A 17,875-nucleotide genomic window follows, 5' to 3' on the forward strand; every position below is an offset into this window, starting at 1 on the left:
GCCATGCAAACCTCAAGGCCACCAAAGTGTCACAGGCACTCTGTAGAAGTCAAGGTAGGGGCACTGAGGAAGGGGGTCAGCTCCAGGGTGGAGAGAGGTCAGAAAAGGCTTCAAAAGGACAGTGATGCTTGAGCTGAGTCTTGAATGTGGGGAGGCGTGGACCAGCCAGTACCAGGCATGGGGAGTCTCAAATCCAGGTCAGACTCAGACACATATTTTTTGTGGCATATTCTCAGTCTTGAAGTGCACCGGGAGAGAGGGAAGACTTCTGGGAAAGCTGTACGTTTTCGATTGCATTGCAGACTTGGGTGGTGTCAGGGCTGGCCTCCTGCCCTTGGTGAGCTGAGATCTGTCCACAGTGCAGCTCGTTGAGATCTGCACGCCTCACCAGCCCCGCCCTTTGTCCCCTCTAGAACCGTGCATGGGTGTGGGGGGATGGAGCTGAGATCCATCCACCGGATCTGGCGTCGCACCCACTTCCTCTCTCCTCTGGGCATGGCCAGGGCTAGGGGCAGGGAGCCCTCACGTGGCTTGCGGAGCAGTCGGTGCCCTGCGATGTGGGCTCCGTCTCCCGCACTCTGTGGAAACAGCTCCAGTTTGGGGTGTTCGTTGAGATGCCCGTGAACACATCTGTGAAGGGAGCATGATTTCATACCTTGTCGCTGCAGTTCTGTGTAGCTCCAGAAGAACTCATATTTTGGACAATGTTACTGTCGAAAAAATAGACCTTAATGCCTCTCTAGGGATGGAAAGATGGTGTGTGTGGTGTCAGATAAACGCTATTTCTTTACAACCTGCTGGGAGGCTTCATTCCATCCCACTCTCATGTTTATGCTGGGGTCCTGAGAGTGTGGTGGTGTCCCTGTCCCCAAGGCCAGGTGTGCCTGGTGTGACCTCCTCCTGGGGGTGTACTGCCCACTTTACAAACGGGTAGCAGCCTGTAGCGTCTGACCCACCGTCACCGCCACCCCTCTTCTTTCTATATAACAAGCTAGCGACCCCGTGGCCTGGCCTGGGTGTTGAGCTAGCCTTGGAGGAGTGATCTGGGGAGAACGTATCTGCAGTTTGGCCCCTGCCCTGATGTCTCTCTGGATCTCAACCCTCAGGGTCATTTAATGCTGGAGGAAGTCCTCTGTTTGTACACCAAGTGCCAAGTGGGTGCCCCGCAGCACAGTGCTGCTACTACCTGCCAGGGTGAGTGTCAGACTCCCGTGAAGGGCTCAGTTCTCCGGGAAGCGCCAGCCACACGCCCGTGGTCCCCAGGCCACCCGCACTTGTGACCCATCAGTGATAAAGGCAGCGGTTCCTGGGGCCCCAAGGCCTGATTGCTCGCTGGAGCAGCTCACAGAGCTCAGGAGAGCCAGCCAGGGAAGAGAGGTGCAGGGGTGAGGTCGGGAGGGGCCCGGGGACTCGGCGCTTCCTCTCGGCCCTGGAGTCAGGGCCTGTCACCCTCCACGGTTCACGTGTTCACCCACTGAGCCCGCACGTCCAGAGTTTTTACTGGGGCTTCCTCATGTGGGCATGATGGACCAAGTCACGGGCCCCCCTGATGGAGCTCAGTGCCCAGCTCCTGTCGTGTCCTGAGGTCCGGCCTCTGCGAGCCCCGACCCTGAGACCCTGGGACCAGGGGCTGTCACCTGTGGCCCCATCAGAACACGCGTGTCCCCTGTGGCTGGAGGGGCAATGCATCTGTTGGTCTCAGGTCCTGACAGAGCCCCTGCCCAGAGCGTGGCTGCCTTCCCACTGTTTGTCTAGGTCCCCATGTCCTGAGTCCTCTCCCTTTGCCCCTTTGCTCACTGTGCTGTGATGGCTGAGAAGGGTCTGTGTGGAGCCTGACGTGGGCCTGTGGCCCATGGCCTTGGGAGCCGCGTCTGCTCTCAGCTGCTGAGAGCAGGCTCCCTGTTCAGCGGAGGCCTTGTTCGCCTGCTCAGAGCTTCCCTGGTGGATTTACTTCTGGAAAGAGACTTAGCTGCCCTCCCTCCCTCCTCTTGGCCTGGCACCTGTGTCACATGCCCACCGTATGGCAGCCACTACCCCGGGACTTTCCCGAGAGGGTGCCGTGAGGGAGCTGGGGCTCTCCCCGTTCCAGGGAGGGCCTGGAGGCGCTGAGAGCCTGGACAGCCTTCTGGAAGCTGACCTGGGATCTGAGCCCAGCTCTTCTGACGCTGTAACCCGAGGTCTCTCTGCTGTTCTCCAGCCTGACCCGGGCTCTACTCTGCCTCAGGAGGAAGACAGGCCCTCTCACTGCGTGAGCGTGTCGTGTGCTTGGGGAGTGGAGTCACGGGTCCTGGGTCCTGCGCTGCTTCCTTCACTCCCCACCGTCTGCCTGCCCGGTCCCCTCCCAGCTCGGGCCCTCTGTCCTCCTGGTGGCCTCTGAGGGCGGCCATGGCAGGTCTGTCTGCAGTGGGGAGCCCTGGACGCTTCTCCCCCGGGAGCTGCTGGGCCGGGCGTCCTGGGTGTCGTCCTCTGTCCCGCTCCTTCCTCCTGCCCCTTGGCACAGCCCTGTGCCCTGGGTCCTCGGCCGGGGGTCCTGGGCGTGCGGCTCGGCCCTGCCCCTGTTTGGGGCTGATGCTTTTTTCTAGCTGTTTGTTCTTACCGTCCATCAGACCTGGCAAACGAGGAAGGTGGGTGAGCCCAGAACAAGGCCTCCTTGGCTGCAGAGAGGCCGGCATTCACTGTCACTGGCTCTCGTTTTTGTTCTTCTTTATCTTTTTACCTGATTAGAATATTGAAATCTCCACCCCCCCACCCCAAACCAAAGCCTTTTTGGGCCTCGCCCAGCAGAAGTGGGTTGGGGGTGGCTTGGGGCGGTTTTCCTTGTCAGGTATCTACGTGTGAGCAGTTAGGTTCACTCTTGGGGCAAATAAATCTAAGCAGTGCCTGGCCCTGCGTAAACAGTGCCTATTCTTCGTGCCAAGTCAACGGGATACATGTTTTTTTTTTTTCTTTTTAGCATAAATCTTGGGACACAATCTGTTTGTGTAATTTATTCTTGTTTTTAATGAAGAAGACAAGGTGTTTCCGCAGTTCCCAGCCTGCAGACGCGCTGTTTCAGGTGCGGGGAGAAGCGTCCGGCACGTGCTGTGCCTTTGTGGCCGTCTCTGCCTCCGAAGAGGCCGTGATGGAAGAACGTCTCCTCAGCCTGAAAGATGATAATAATTACGTCTGCCTGCTCACTCGTTCCATGTCCCCTCTACTTTCCAGTGAAATGGAAAATTCAAATCCAGAGTCACTGCTCACCGAGTTAACTTTATCAGTGACAGAGCGTCTGCTCACACTTGCTTATAAGAATCTTTCCAGCACATACATTTGCGCTCCGATGTATATAAATGGAAAGTAATGGCTGGAGTTTAGGCGTCCATTTTTCAACACGTTCAGAGCAGGAGGCGGCCTCTCCAGAAGCTCACTCTGTGTTAGGAGGTGGGTCGGGGCAGTGGCCACATCACTCTTCATTGTGGCTTCCGGAGAAGCCGGAAGTGAGAAACGGCCACCTCCACGTGACCAAGGAGTGCCTCCTGCCGTCCTGGGACGGCTGCTCCTGTTGGCTGGGGTGGCCTGGTCGTGGGTCGGAGCCTGGCGGCCAAGGCTCTCATCCCCACCAGGTGGGCCCGGGGGTGCCTGCTTCGCTGCTGTCGGGAGCTCAGGCCTGCGTCGGGCAGAAGAGAAGCCCAGGCCCTCAGGACACTCAGAGTTGGTAACTCTGGTGAAATAGACACCTCGGAGGCTCTAAGTGGCATTTTCTTTCTGTCTCTCCTGCACATTGCTGAGCTCATGGAGGGCAGGACGCTGCCATGTCTCCTCTGTAGCTTCACTGTCACAGGCGGTGAGGTACATGGAGATGCCCGAGACCTTCCCAGAAAGAGCTGATGAATGAGCAGCCTCTGCCCGTGTCCTCGTGGGGTTGATGCTGTGGCCGTTGCTCTGCAGAGGCCCCAGCTGTGCCCAGGGTGCTGGTACCCGGAGATAGCGGACAGGTCTGTGGGCCCATCTAGCATCGTGGGGTCATTTCAGGACATGGAGAGGGACAGTCCTGAGTCTGCTGCTGCCGCGTGCACCCCCGGATGGGCCACCTCGCCTGCTTCTCGCGTGGGCACAGGTCCCATGGGCGGGAGCTGTCCAGTGGGTTGTTGGTCCTTGTGCTCCGGCTGGGATGGGCTCCTCTGGCCGAGCCTGAGACGGGGTGGCGTCCGCCAAAGCCTCGTGGGGCGGGCCTCAGGTGGGACTGCCGGAGGAGAGAAGGGGTTTATTTTTACTTGTTTGGTTAGGTTCCTTCAGTGACAGATGTTCCGGAAATATGTGTTTAATTTTGCAAATCAGTTTGCTCGCCAGTTCACGTTAGAAAGGTGTCGCGTGCCTCCCGGGCACCTATTAGAGTTGCTTGTTTTCCCCGCTTGTAAACAGTGACCTTCTGCGTCAGCCGAGGAGGCCAGGGCACTGCAGGCGCAGGGACGTGGCTGGGGGGCTGCGGGCAGCTCATTCCATGCCACCGCCCTGCCCCCACCTCCGAGTGCGTCCGGCCCTGGCCATCCCTCCACTCGACCCGCGAATGTGCCAGGCACATGCCACACGCCGGGCCTGGCTCTGTGCCAATCCCTGGGTCCAGACAAGGTCCCGCTCCACGGGCACCGCAGTCCAGGGACACCCAGGGCTCCACAACCCATGAAAAGTCACCTGAATCCACGAGGGTGAACTCGGAGTCGCCCCGCCTCCCCGATTATCAACACCCGGCGAGCGCCTGGTGTGGGGTGGCGTCGGCGCCCCACGTGGGCCTGGGCAGGAGGCGCCTGGCCCAGCCGGCCTGCCGCCCGCTGCTCTCTGTCCTCGGCCCATGTGTCCCGTAGAGTTTCAGTGGCTAGTGAGTGGCGGGTCCTGGAGCCCCTGATCGTCCAGGTCTGTCCTGGGAGCAGCCCTGCTGGGTCCCCCTCCTTCGGGCGCTCTGTATTCAGGAGGCGGTTTTCTCCTCGGAGCTGTCACCGTCCTTCCGCCCGCTCTGCCCCCGCTGCCGACTGCACTCGTGGAAGCTCACTCCCCTGTTTCTGTGTAAAAGATCCTTGTTCAGTAAATTGATTCATTTTATGAACTGCCGGTTTTCAGGTGTTGATGGTATTTGCGTCTCCCGTTGGCCAGCATGCTCGCATCGGTGCCCCGGCTTCGGCAGGGGCTGCCACCCTTGGGGAATGGGCACAGGGGGCCACTCAGGACCCCACGGAACTTTCCAGCTTTGTAGCTGCTGCTGTTTTCAGCTTAGAAATAAATCTTAATTCTTTAAAAAGTACAGGACCTCCCATCGCATTGCTGGAAAGCTCCGCAGTATCTCGTCGTGGAGAAATAGGAGGAGGGGGATGACTGAGAAATGGGCGGTTTATTCACATGTTCAGTTACCCATTTTCTAACTTCATTCATTCCCTAATTCCCTCGTTCATTCATTCATTCACCCGTCGTCTGGCTCACGCTTACTGGGCACCTAGTGTGTCCCAGGGCTGCAGGTGCGGAGGGGTCTCAGGCACCACACCTGCTGTGGAGCAGCTCACGTCCTGGGGCGGGCACGGCCCTAAGCAGCGAAGCCCGGGCAGTGTGACACGGGGTCCAGGGGGGAGGCTGTGGAACCAGGAGGAAGGAGGCTGGCGCAGGGGGAGGGACCGGGGTGGTGCCCGGGTGGGGCCTCACCAGGCACACAATGTCACCCGAGCGGGCGCAGTGCTGGGGGGCCGGGGGCCGAGCAGGGCGGTTCTGGCCCAGCTGGTCCTTCTTTGTCTGCCAGCTGGTGTCTCTCAAACTGTGGGCCATGTACGGGGCCCTCACGACGTCTTGAGAGGAACCCCCTCGTGGTATTAGGTGGCCCCTGAGCTTACAAGCTGGGGACACGGGGAGGACACTTCCCCTGGCAGACCCCAGGGCTCTCCTCGGTGACGAGCCGTGTGGCTCGTTTCTGCCGGGGCTGCCGCCCTGGAGGCTCTGCTGTGACTCTGCTCCCACTTCATCCTCCGCTGGAGCAGCAGGGGACCGTTTTGGGTCGTGACATGAAGTTAACAAGTAAGTGTATTTAACACAACATAAGCTGATTAGAAGCTGTAGAGCGGACCACAGAGCCAGCCCTGCCCTGCGTGGGGAGCTCCTCCTGGGACGCGGGCCCTGTGTCAGAGGCTGGAGCCCTGTCTTCCTCTGTCTCTGGGGGCCCGGGTGCCGAGTCCTTGTGTACTTGTCCCTGAGAGGGCTCCCAGCACAGGTGTGTGGCTGACGTAAGAATCTTCTGGAGACATAGAAACTCAGATCCCGCCAGGGAGATTCTGATCCAGAAAGTCGAGAAGCTGTGTTCTAACAGCCGCCGAGATGAGGATGACGTCTGGGAACCCCTGAGGTCACTGTCGGCCCACACTGCAGCCCTCTGAGCTGGCCTCACGCTTCCCTGATCCCCTGGCTGTCGCTTGTTTGTTTGCCGCTTCTAGAACTTTCGTCGGGAGAACTGAAGGAGCGGTACACTCTTTTCAAGGTTGCCTCCCAGGGCAGGCGGGGAGCAGGGGGTAAGACCACAGGAGGAGCCAGTGACTCCGGGCATGTGCAGACACGGGGCTGTGGTCCACACTCGTGGGTCCTGGTGGACAGAAGTCAGGGTGGGCATGTCCCAGTCCCCAGTCTGGATAATTAGGCCATACTTGCCTGTTTCATAAGGCAGCACCCATCCTCCCCTGGCCCTTCGAGTGGCTCTTCCCAGGGCAGAATGTTGGGAAAATGGGGCACAGTCACCATGACCCCCAGAGTCTCTGCTTCCTTGGAGGGGCACTTCCAGGGTCCCAGGACCTCGGAGCTCCAGTGAGCTCTGAAGCCTTTCCCGCGGGTTGTTGAGAGTCCAGCAGAGAGGCCTGGGCAGGGAACGCTGGGGGCTCGAGCCGTGGAGCGCCGTGACGGGGAGAGACTGTGGCTGGTGGGAGGTGGCGCTTCGGGCCTGGTTCTCCCCAGGGGCCCTGCTGTCCTCACAGAAGCCCCAAACCTGGGATCCAGGGATGGGCCCGCCTGCCCCCTCACAGGCCGTGCCCGGGAGCCCGTGGGACCCGGGCCGGCATGAGGTCGAAGCCATCCCCTCTCTCAGGACTGCAGCCCGTATCTGGTGGACCTGCCTGTGGGCCAGACGGGTGAAGGTCAGCTGAGCCCCGCCACGTGCCCCCGAGCGTCCGCCGGCCTCTCGGAGCAGTGCCGCCATCTGTAGGGCAGGACTGGGCCTGCCCGTGTTCCTGGGGTGGGGCTCGGGGCGTCCCAGACGGGGCGCACACTCCGCCCACAGGAGCTGTCATGGTCCTAGTTACCGTTACGGCCGTCACCACCCGTATTCCTTGAGGGAGAGAGTCTGAGGTCTTGGAGTGGAAGTTCCTTTTCCGTCCGTGCTCCTCGGGGGCGGTGCCTCGGCTGGTTGGAGGGCTTCCGAGGTGGGCCCGGGGCCTCAGGGAAGGGGCAGACCTCCGGGGGCTCTCCTGACAGCCGCGGGGCCTGTGTTTGTCCCTGCAGGGCAAGTCCACCGGCACCTGGACCAGCACGAGGTGAGGTACCTGCAGTTTGCCTTCCGCTGGATGAACAACCTGCTGATGCGCGAGGTGCCCCTGCGCTGCACCATCCGCCTGTGGGACACCTACCAGGTGAGCGCCCCTTGCGCCCCTCCCTCCTGCCGGGTGCCCGCGGCTGGAGCCGGGCCAGGTCCTACCCCCACGAGGGGCCTGGCCATGTCCTCGGCACCTCACCTCCTGCCGCCTTCTGCTCTGGGTCCGTTTGCTGTGCTCGATTTTGCCTTCGAAGCATCCTCTCCACTGAAATGCGGTCTTCTTAAAGTCCACTTCTGGCGTTCTTGTCATTTGACTAGATGTAAGACCGGGAAAAGAACTTTCTGTAGTTTTACCTGTAGCTGGATTTCATCCCGCTGTGCAGTTTGCACTTTGGCTGGGGCCCTGGGGCAGGTGTAACTCCAGCGAGACTCTGAGCTGCATCTACCAGACACAATCACGCTCAGGACTCACACCTTGTCTGTGTTTTTTTTTTTTTTTTTTTGCTGTACGCGGGCCTCTCACTGTTGTGGCCTCTCCCGTTGCGGAGCACAGGCTCCGGACGCACAGGCTCAGCGGCCATGGCTCACGGGCCCAGCCGCTCCGCGGCATATGGGATCCTCCCAGACCGGGGCACGAACCCGTATCCCCTGCATCGGCAGGCGGACTCTCAACCACTGCGCCACCAGGGAGGCCCTTGTCTGTGTTTTGAGTCACTCATGATAAAGATTTTTAAAAGTCCCCGACAGATTCAGTGCGCTCTGAAGTTTCCTCCTCTCCACAGCGTTTTCTGGAACAAACCACCTTTGTTCCCTTGAGCGTTGCGTTGCTTATTCTAATGCCTCTCTGGTTTCTTGGAGACGTTTGCTGAGGCTGAGGCCATGCCGGGGGTTCCATACTGGCCTTTTCTCATCCCTCGCCGCGAGCAGGCACCTTATGTGGACTTGGAGTGGCGTCCCCTCGGAGGCTGGCTTTCATTCTTAACTCCGGGAGGCAGAGTTTTCCTGCACTGGGCGCCAGCCCTTTGTGGGCCTTGGATGGGGCAGCTGCCTTTGGAGGCCGGGAGAGGGAGCCCCAGGCCACGGGCTTCTTCGTGGGGCAGCAGGAGCCCCAGGCGCAGGGTTGGGCTCCTGTGCATGGACGTCCACGAAGACGGCGGTGGGGTCCCGAGGCCCCGAGCAGGCTGGAAGGGCCTCGCCCCCTGGCCTCCTCATCAAAGGAGCCCTTGGTCTAGATGGCACGATCGTCCCGTGGGATGGGGACCTTGAGCTGCTGCCCTGCTGGCCCCCATGCCTGCCACCCTTGAGTTCTGAGCACATTTCTCCCAGGTCATCGAGAACGGTAGCCCAGAGCTTTGTTCCTCACGCTGGCCCGTGTGCCCGTTTGCCTGTGTGCCCGTGTGTCCGGCGCGGGGTCTGTGGCTGTTTTTGTGGCTCTGAAGCCCTGTGTTGTGACTTTGCTTTTCCTTTTTGCAGCTGTATGTTGTAATGGTGTTGGCTACAGAAATTATGACTGGTCAGTAGCCGCATCCAAATCCCCCACTTTGGTTTTGCTTTCGTAGGTACTTGACAGCTACAGAATTTCTAGCCACTCACATTTCCGGGGATGTAAAGCCGTTTTGGGGGGGCTGTTTGGTTAAAGTGGCCATTGGCCTGGTGCTATCGATCAGGTCTCAGTTACGTCGCAGGAAACAAAACTTCGTATCGTGTCAATTTTGAACACTCTCCACTGGTGACGGGTTACACTGAGGTCCTGACCCCCCTCATTAAACACAGAGTCCCCTGTAATGCTGTCCCCATGATGAATAAATTAGGTATTAAGTCAGTCGCATTTTGAGGAGCAGAAAATGGACCTGCGCGTCTGTGGTCCTGCACCACTTCACTAAAACTCCTAATAGATATTAAAACTTTAAGCACAATTGTGGCATCTTTATTGAGTTAATTTCCTTGAAATTAAATTTTGTTATGAATTGACTCATTTGTACCACGGACTGATCGTTGAACTGACAGTACCGTCGTCATAAACCTTTTCATATCTTAAAAATTGGGGGTATTTCTATTTTACAGGCCCAGGTAACCATGAAATTGTATTGCATCTTTTGGCGATGAAAATACATAGTAATCGTAGGATGGCAATTGGGTGGTTACTCTCCCTTAAACTAGGGTGTTTATTAGCTGGGCCGTTACAGGTTTCAGTAACTCTTTAACCCCTTACGAGGTAGCTTAAAATCCTCTTGGGACATGTGTCAACAAAAGGCTATCCATAATCTGTCCCAGGCCGTGGACTACATGGTGGCACAAAAATGAATGAGGGGCATTAGTTACAAGGAGGAAAAAAGGCAATTAAAAAGTGCAGATCATCCAGAAGTAGCCCAAAGAGCAGGGAGGTGTGACCCCTGCTCCCTGGTGCGTGATGTGCCCCACGCGAGCAGGGTGCTGGGTGCGGGCCGCGTGGAGGCTGCCGTGGCTGAGCAGCCGGTCCAGCTCCCGGAGGGAGCCGGTGGAAGGGGTGTGTCCCACCCGCCGTAGCTGGAGCCGACACGTGGATTTCGAGGACCTCAAATGAGAGGGAAAACTCTGGGCCCCTGTGCTGTGCTGTGGGTCCACGGACGCAGGGCTGAGGCCGTCGGGGCAGCCGGGATGCGCTCCGTGCTGCCCGTGTCTTCCCGGCCCTCACTTCCCCTCCCGTGGGCTCCCCTCCACGCCCCCGCTCCGTGTGGAGGAGGCGTGGGCTCCCTCCCTAGCGAGCGAGGGCCCCACAGGGCTGACGGGAGAGCACGCGGGTGTTTCCAGGCCACACCTGCCGCCTCCTGCTGCCACCTGGACAGTGAAGCCGAGCCCAGCCCTCTGGGTCCGGCCCCGAGCATCTGGGGGGCCGGTCCCGGGCTGCGGAGGGCTGGGGCAGGAGGCCGGGAAGCAGCTCGGCTGCGCGTTTCAGGGGCTTGGGCTCCAGGGCACCCTGCCTGCTGGCGGGCACCGAGCGGCGCTTCAGCTCTCGCCCCTCCGCACTCAGAGCTGCTCTGCGCCCCGAGGCCTGCGTTCCAGCCTCAGTGGGCCTCCCTCGGGGTCTTTGGTTTCACGCACCTTCTCTGGAATTGCTTTCCTGTGGAAAAACAGCCACAGATGCGGCTTCTATTTTATTGTAACATGGGTGGGCCCCAGACGGTGGCCGTGGCTCGGGGCTCGTGGGCCTCTGTGTCCCTGCGAAGCCCAGGGTTGCTCCTCGGGCGTCTCCCAGCAGCGGCTGGAGTCCTGGGGAGCGCGTCCCTCCTGGCCGGTGCCCTGGGCGCAGAGGTGGGTCCTAGGGCTGCGCTCCCTCCCCGCGTCCCTGGCTGCACTTTATGTCTGGAGGCCTGGTGGGCACAGGTGACTGACTACAGGGACCGCAACCCCCGACCCCCGGGCCAGCACCTCCCCTGGCAGTTCCTGGGACAAAAGCCTCCCTTCTGTCTGAGCCACTTGACCTCCTACCAGACCATGGGAGTAGGTGTGCCTGTGCGCTGTTGAGGAGGGTCCCTGGCCCGCCAGTCGCTCGCTCTCTGGGGTGTGCACCGGGGCTGCAGTCCCACCACATGGGCAAGGACCGCGTGAGCTTCTCCCGGCGTGGGCGGTGTGGCAGCCCCCCTCCCCAACTGTGAGTGAGACTGTCCCTCCCGCCCCCAGGGGACCTGCCTGGGAGGAGACAGCCAGAGGGGTCGGCACCTGCTGATTTCCTGAAAGATGGGAGATTGAAGTGCGTTTCCTGGTTTATATTTCTTTTTTCCTAAATGGCATTAGAATGTCAGCCAGCTCAAGGTTGCTTTAGCTGTTCGGGGTCTTTCGTGGTTCCATACAAATTTTAGGTTTGTTTTTCTATATCTGTGAAAAATGCCATTGGAATTTTGTTAGGGAATGCCTTGAGTTGCTTTGGGTAATATGGACGTTTTCACAGTACTGATCCTTTCAATGCACAAGTGAGGAGTGTCTTTCCATTTATTTATGTCTTCTTCAATTTCATTCATCAGTGTTTTCTAGTTTTCAGTGAACAGATTTTTCACTTTCTTGGTTAAATTTATTCCGAAGCATTTTGTTTTTGATGCAGTTGTGAATGGGATGGTTTTCTTAATTTCTCTCTCCAACAGTTCATTGTTTGTGTATAGAAATGCAACCGAGTTCTGTATATTGATGTTTTCTTTATCCTGCAACTTTACGGAACTTGTCTAAAGGTAATGAAATTATCTCACAGAGGTATCTGCACCCTCATGTTCATGGCAGCCGAGATATGGCACGACCGAAGTGTCCATCGATGGATGAAAAGATAAAGAAATTGTGTGTGTATACATGTATGTGTGTCTGTATATACGTGCGTGCACACACACACACACAATGGAATGTTACTCGGCCTTTAAAAGGAAGGCCCTCACGGGCGTGGCCGACGTGGCTTAGGGAAGGTCAGGGGAGGAGGCTGGGCAGCCAGAGGAGGGCATCCGCGGACAGGAGAGGACGCACCAGAGTGTGAGCCAGGGAGAGAGGCCCCAGGGCAGCAGAAGGCTCTAGGATGACGGGACCACCCAGAGGGGAGCCTCTAGGCACACGTGGGTTTTCCACACTCGAAAAATATGACCAGTGTGACCGAGGAACTGCATTTCTAGTTTTCATTTTGGTTCACTGAGATTTATATTGAACAGGCCCACCCAGCGTAGCTGCACGCAGCACTGCTCTGGAAGGGACTGGTGGAGTCAGCGGGTCAGGACCGTGGGCATCAGGCAGCAGCGGGCAGGTCAGGACCCGTGGGCATCGGGTAGCAGCGGGCAGGTCAGGACCTGTGGGCATCGGGCCACAGCGGGCAGGGTCAGGACCCGTGGGCATCGGGGAGCAGCGGGCAGGTCAGGACCCGTGGGCATCGGGCAGCAGAGCGGGCCGGTGCAGGTCCGGCGGGGCAGTGACTCGAGCCAGCCCTGGGGAGATCGTGAGGAAATAGACTTGGCTGGAACCCCCTGACCTCCGAGGGGTGCGCCTGTGCAGGGAGGGGGCCGCGGTGGGAAACCCCGGGCATTTCCAAGCTGACGGGCTTGTCGGTAGAACCGAAGAGGTGGGCGCGCCGGGTGGTGGACAGCTCTGCCCCGTCCCTCCTTCCCCGGTGCCCCGAGGCTGATTCAGAAGGGTGTGCTCCGCTGGGACCTGTCTTGGAGCGAAAAAGAACGTCAGCAGCTTTCTGGAATGGAAGTGTGAGAGCCAGGTTCTCAGAACGGTGGTATTGGTTCTCTACATTCTAGTAACTTCCTTCCTTCCCATTCCGGCTTTCACTGAGGTCTTCCCATCACTGGCTGATACTTGGGGCGTGAGCCCTGGTAGAGCCAGGGCCCCAGGCCAGGGGAGGGGGCGTCACAGCCCCGTGTCCACGCAGAGGTGATGATGTGTGTGACTTCAGGAATGGCAGTGGCCCCCGCCCCATCCCAAGGACTGCGGCTTGGGTAGGTGAGGGCGTGCTGAGGGTCCCCACGGAGGCTGACGTTTCCCACAACCTATGATTGTGTTAGAAGAAAAGGAAAAACTTCCTTTTGCCAGGTGAGTGTTGCAAGGTAGCTTCACTGGCTTAAAGCGTTTATTAAATTCCTTCTTAGTGGTGTCTAAAGGCCACTGAAGTTCTAATGAAGAACGTATACATACTGCTTGTGTCCCCGAGTGCATCTTTAGGGGCCGGCTGTTGACACAGGAGAGGAAACGTGGGCACACACACTTCGGGGCCTGGCTGGCGAGCCACTCCTTTTCTCACCGCCCCTCCCTCCTGGTGCAGGGCCATCTCACATGAGCCTCAGAGCAGCCTGGGCTGGTGCTCCCGGCCCTTGGCCCTGGCTCTTGGCACACACGCTGTCAGAGGGAAGTGGCAGGAGGGCATTTTCTACCAATAAAGCTCCGAATCGCTCTTCTGTGGCCAAATGGAACATAAGGATTTGTTTGGATGTTCCACATAAGCCCCGTGGATACTGTGACCTCTGGGACTCTGGCAGAACGGACTCTCCATCCTAGCCCAGCGCTGTCCTCGTAGCCTTGGGCAGGTCCAGTGTCCTGAAGCTCAGCTCCTAGGATTGCTGTTGGGACTGAAGGAGGAGTTTCTAATGCAGGATCGGCAGACAGGTCCTGTAAAGGGCGAGGCAGGCAGCATTCTGGGCCCAGGGCCACGTGGGCTGCACAGCTGCGCAGCTGTTCGGGCCCAGGGGCAGATGCCAACCAGACTCGTGGGGAACTGGGTGCTTCCCGCGCGGAGCTTAGAAAGCACCGTGCACGCGGTGGGCTCTGGGTAAGAGCCCTTTTCTTCCCACACCGCTGTCCCCGGTATTTTGTAAACTGTAGAGCTGTACAAATTCTAGGTTTTATTGCCGGGCTGTCACTGTTATCAACCAGTTTTTACAGAAATTGGATCTGGGGTCTCGGAGCTCAAGTGACTTGGCCTCTGTGTCATTCCAGCGGCATGTGGCCCAAGCAGGGTCCCACCACCTGGGCCCCCGCCATCCACGTGTCCCCGGCCCTGGCCGAGCACTCTGCCATGTGTGGGGACAGTGGGGCTGCGGTCTGAGGAGCTGGCACCCTACAGCTCCCTGTGTGTGAGGGCAGGGGACCGAGCTGCAGCCTTCTGCTCTCATGCGGTGGCAGGGCTGTGTGTTAAGCTCCTCCAGGGTCCTGGGGGCCTAGCTGGGCCCTTTCTGAGATGCGGCCCTGTGTCTCACAGCTCCCAGCCGCACCAGTCAGGGGCAGGGGGCAAGGCAGGGCCTCCGGGCCCGTTGAAGGCCAGCTGCCAGCTGCCCCCTGACACGCCAGGGCCCCCGCTGGCTGCCGCAGAGCCCTGCATGCCCTGAGATGCTGAGCTGGCTCTGATCCCGAGATGCCTCGTCTGCTGCGGCAGACGTGGCCTTTGCACCATTTGAGTTGAAGTCTCCCCATTGGTGCAGCCTCCCGATCCTTGGAGGCGGCGAGCAAGCTGTCGCCAGAGGTGAGCCCGCCCCTGCACTTCAGCGGACTTCCCGGCCTCCCGGGAAGGAGCCCAGTGGTGTGGGACCCCTGTGGCCGGCCGGGCCCCAGGGTCACAGTCAGTGCTCATTTGTTGGGTGCCTGCTGTGGGCCTGGCCGTGTCCTCGGCGCTGGGGACCCAGCCACGGAAGAGGTGGGTCCTGATCTCACAGAGCCCGCCTCCCGGCCAGGGAGCCCAAATAAACCCTGGGAAGAAGGTGGGCCTGGCTGTGTGTGTGTTGGGGGGCGCAGGGCTGTGCAGCCGGGGGCAGTGGTGGGGAGGGAGGTGGTCCACAGGAGGTGGCCCTGCAGGGGCGCTGCTGTGTGACGGGAGCTTTGGGAGGGGCTCTCAGGGAAGAGCATTTCAGGCTAACGGCGTCCTGAGAGCCCGGCCAGGACCGGGGGTGCATGTGGAGAGGCCTGCAGGCTCCAGGCGAGAGGCGCGAGCAGAGCTGGATCTGCAATAATCAGGCACCACGTGTGACTGTGCCCGATGCCCAGGCATCTTCAGGCTGGGACATCTGGTGAAGGGTACAGTATGGGTGTTTCCAGACTTTATGTACACCCTGAAGTTTGAAGGTGGAGTCAGAGGGACGGGCTGAAGAGTGAGAGGCAAGGCTAGGTCGGGGGATGCTTCTGCAAGGGCCTACAGTGGTGCCCGCTGCCGGGTGTCTGTGTCCTGCCCTCCTGTGGGCACCGCCCCCTAGTGTGGGCTGCAGGTGGTGACTCACTTCCTGCAAGGGGATCCAGCAAGCGTGTGGGGACGTCACCTCTGGGACTGTGACCCCGTCTCTCTGCTCCCACCCTGGCTTTCTCCGAGGGGAGCTGCTGCCACGTTGTCAGCTGCCCAGAGGGGAGGACCCGAGGCTGCCATCAGCCACGAGCCTGGGGACACGAGATGACCACGGCCCCAAGCTGGCCCTGGGCTGAGCCTGTGAGAGGCCCTGAGCCAGAAGACCCAGCCGAAGCCAGGTCTGAGCCACGCAAACAGCAAGATAAGGGATGCTTGTCCTGCTCCGGTTCATGGGGTTTGCTGAGCAGCAGGAGATAATTAATGCATTCGTGTTTTGGTGGCAGGAGATGGTTCAGGTGTGTTTACTGGGTTGGGCAAGACGGGGTGGGATAGACTGGAGAGGGCGTGGGAGGGAGGAGGCCTGTCGGGCCTCCTGTGCTGGAGACGCCTGTTGGCCCTCGAGGGGAGGGGCCCTCGAGGGGAGGGGCCCTGGGCAGCCGGCGGAGGCCTGGCGCTTGCTCCGGAGACTTGCAGGCAGGTGGCAGGAGGTGGCAGCTGTTGGCGGAGAGGCGGGCTGTGGAGGCCTGCGGCAGATGAAGCCCTCAGCTGGGGCCTTTGAGTTTTCAAATCTGTCCTTGATGTCCACACAGAGTGAGCACGGTGTTGGTGCCCACTAGTGCTTTCAGATGAAAAAAAATTGTTTTGCAAAGGTTGGGAGGCTGGGGGGTGTGCCTTCCCAGAAATAACTTTGAATTTGGAGTTCAGCCTGTCAGTCCATGAAATTGCATTTAAGTTCTCATTGGAAATGCAAGTTACTTCTACTAATAACACTTTTCTAAGCCCAAAGCGGGCGTATCTTCTGATGTCCTACGGGCATCTGTCTTTCCTTCTATCCGCCCTTCTTTCCCTCCCTCCCTCCACCCAGCTGCCTGCCCACCAAGTACAATGTGCACAAAAAACAGGGCGGGGTGGGGCTCCGGGACTCCACTGAGACACGCAAGGCAGCATCCCTGCCCCCTAGGGGTCCGCAGCCTGGGGCGGAGGTGGACGCGTGATGTAGTTACAGCCCGGGCAGGAAGCGCTGTGATGGAAGTAATGAAGTAGGCGCCGGGCACTTGGGGGGCACCGCACTCTGCCCAGGGGTGCTGAGGAGGCTTCCCGAGGGGACCTTGAGGGTCGGAGGGTGCACGGGGAGTTCTTGCGGAGGACGGGGCACAGAGCCGGCTCGGAGCGAAGCAGGGGCAGCTTGCACGGGAGGGAGAGCGTGTTCCAAGGCTGGAAGAGGCGGGTGGGCACGGCTTGCACTGCAGGGTCTGCTGGGTGTGGTTGTTCCCGGGGTGTTTGGGGGCCTGGACAGGACAGGGGCCGTGAGGGGCGGCAGGCCTACGGTCTCATCCGCAGAGGTGGGCCAGCTCTGTTCCCAGATGGTGACTTGACCTCTGCAAACCTTGGTTTCCTGTCCGTAAAAGAGAACAGAGCCTGCTCCCGTGGCCACGCCTCTGGCTCCACCTGTGATGCTTACCTGGAGCGGTGGCCACACCGCCAGTCCCACCTGCAGCATATGACCTGCTACTGTGGCTGTACCTCTAATCCCCCCCGTGAAGAGTCCCCACTGCTGCTGTGAGGGCCGCCTCGGGGCTCTGGTGAAGGCGCCGGGCGCTGAGCTCTCGGTGATGGTTCTCGCCAGCCCCATATCCTCCCGCTGGGCAGTGGCAGATGGAGCCCTGGGGCCCAGGGGAGGAGCTGGCCGGGCGGCTGGGCATCCTGCCGAGGTGTTTGTGTGGGCGCGACGGAGGGGCCAGGCGTGCAGGAGGGTGCGGAGCTGCAGGCTCTGCCCCGTTGCTTGTCCAGCCTCATCTTTGGGTCCTTCCCACCTTAGCGACTGGTGCTGCTTTCGGACGATGTGCAGGCTTTCCCGAGGCTCCATCCTCTCTTCTGTGGTCCTGCGTTTCCAGGGGTCGTTGGGACCTGCTCTTCGACTCCTCTGGAAGGTGGCCCTGGGCCTTCACACTCCGCGGTGCCCTCAGGAGTGTGGGTTGCGGTGCCTGATGGTGGAGAGCACGCTCAGCGCAGAGCCCACGGGGTGCCGAGCGGCGTGCCGGCTGCGCGGCTCTCCTGAACCTTCCAGGCTCTGCAGCGCGATTCTCAGTGACTCAGGCGGCACTGAGCCTGATGGACTGGGTTAATCTCATTAGACTGGAGAAGCAGGTCGCCTTACAACATACTTTTTCATAAGCCCATTAAGGTTTGAGGTCGTGAGCATTGCACATGGGCCCCCCTCCAGGAAGCAGGCGTAGCTCGCTGTCAGCCGGGGAAGGGTATAGAAAGGAGCAGATTCAGTGAGACTGTGCTCCCTGCTCAGTTTGCGGGGAGGGGCTGGAAGAGGGCTGTACCCCCTCCTCCGGAGCAGCATTGAAACAGGGGCCTGGGGATTTAGAGGTGGTATTTAAGAAGTATGGAGAACGGCCTTCGTGACGCTAAGACTTTCTTTCTTCGTATCTCCATCAGGATGGCTTTATCAGAACTTATTCAGGGCTTGGGGACCATGGAGATGTCTTCCCTCTGCAGGCCTGGTTCAGGCTGAGTGAGACCTGTGCCGCTCAGTCCTTGCTAGGGGGCTGCGTGTC

General features: G+C 59.6%; 1 protein-coding gene across 1 annotated transcript in view; it reads left to right on the forward strand.

The window, feature by feature from the left end:
- The window catches only part of TBC1D22A (TBC1 domain family member 22A), a 326,009-nt gene that overhangs the window by 229,659 nt on the left and 78,475 nt on the right, over positions 1-17,875 (forward strand). The window contains exon 11 of the mRNA XM_082636735.1: positions 7,501-7,628. Within this exon, the coding sequence (XP_082492861.1) occupies positions 7,501-7,628 (128 nt within the window). The remainder of the gene's footprint in view (positions 1-7,500; positions 7,629-17,875) is intronic.

This window comes from Mesoplodon mirus (assembly GCF_964341445.2).
Source record: "Mesoplodon mirus genome assembly, chromosome: 11".
Classification (NCBI taxonomy): Eukaryota; Metazoa; Chordata; class Mammalia; order Artiodactyla; family Ziphiidae; genus Mesoplodon; species Mesoplodon mirus.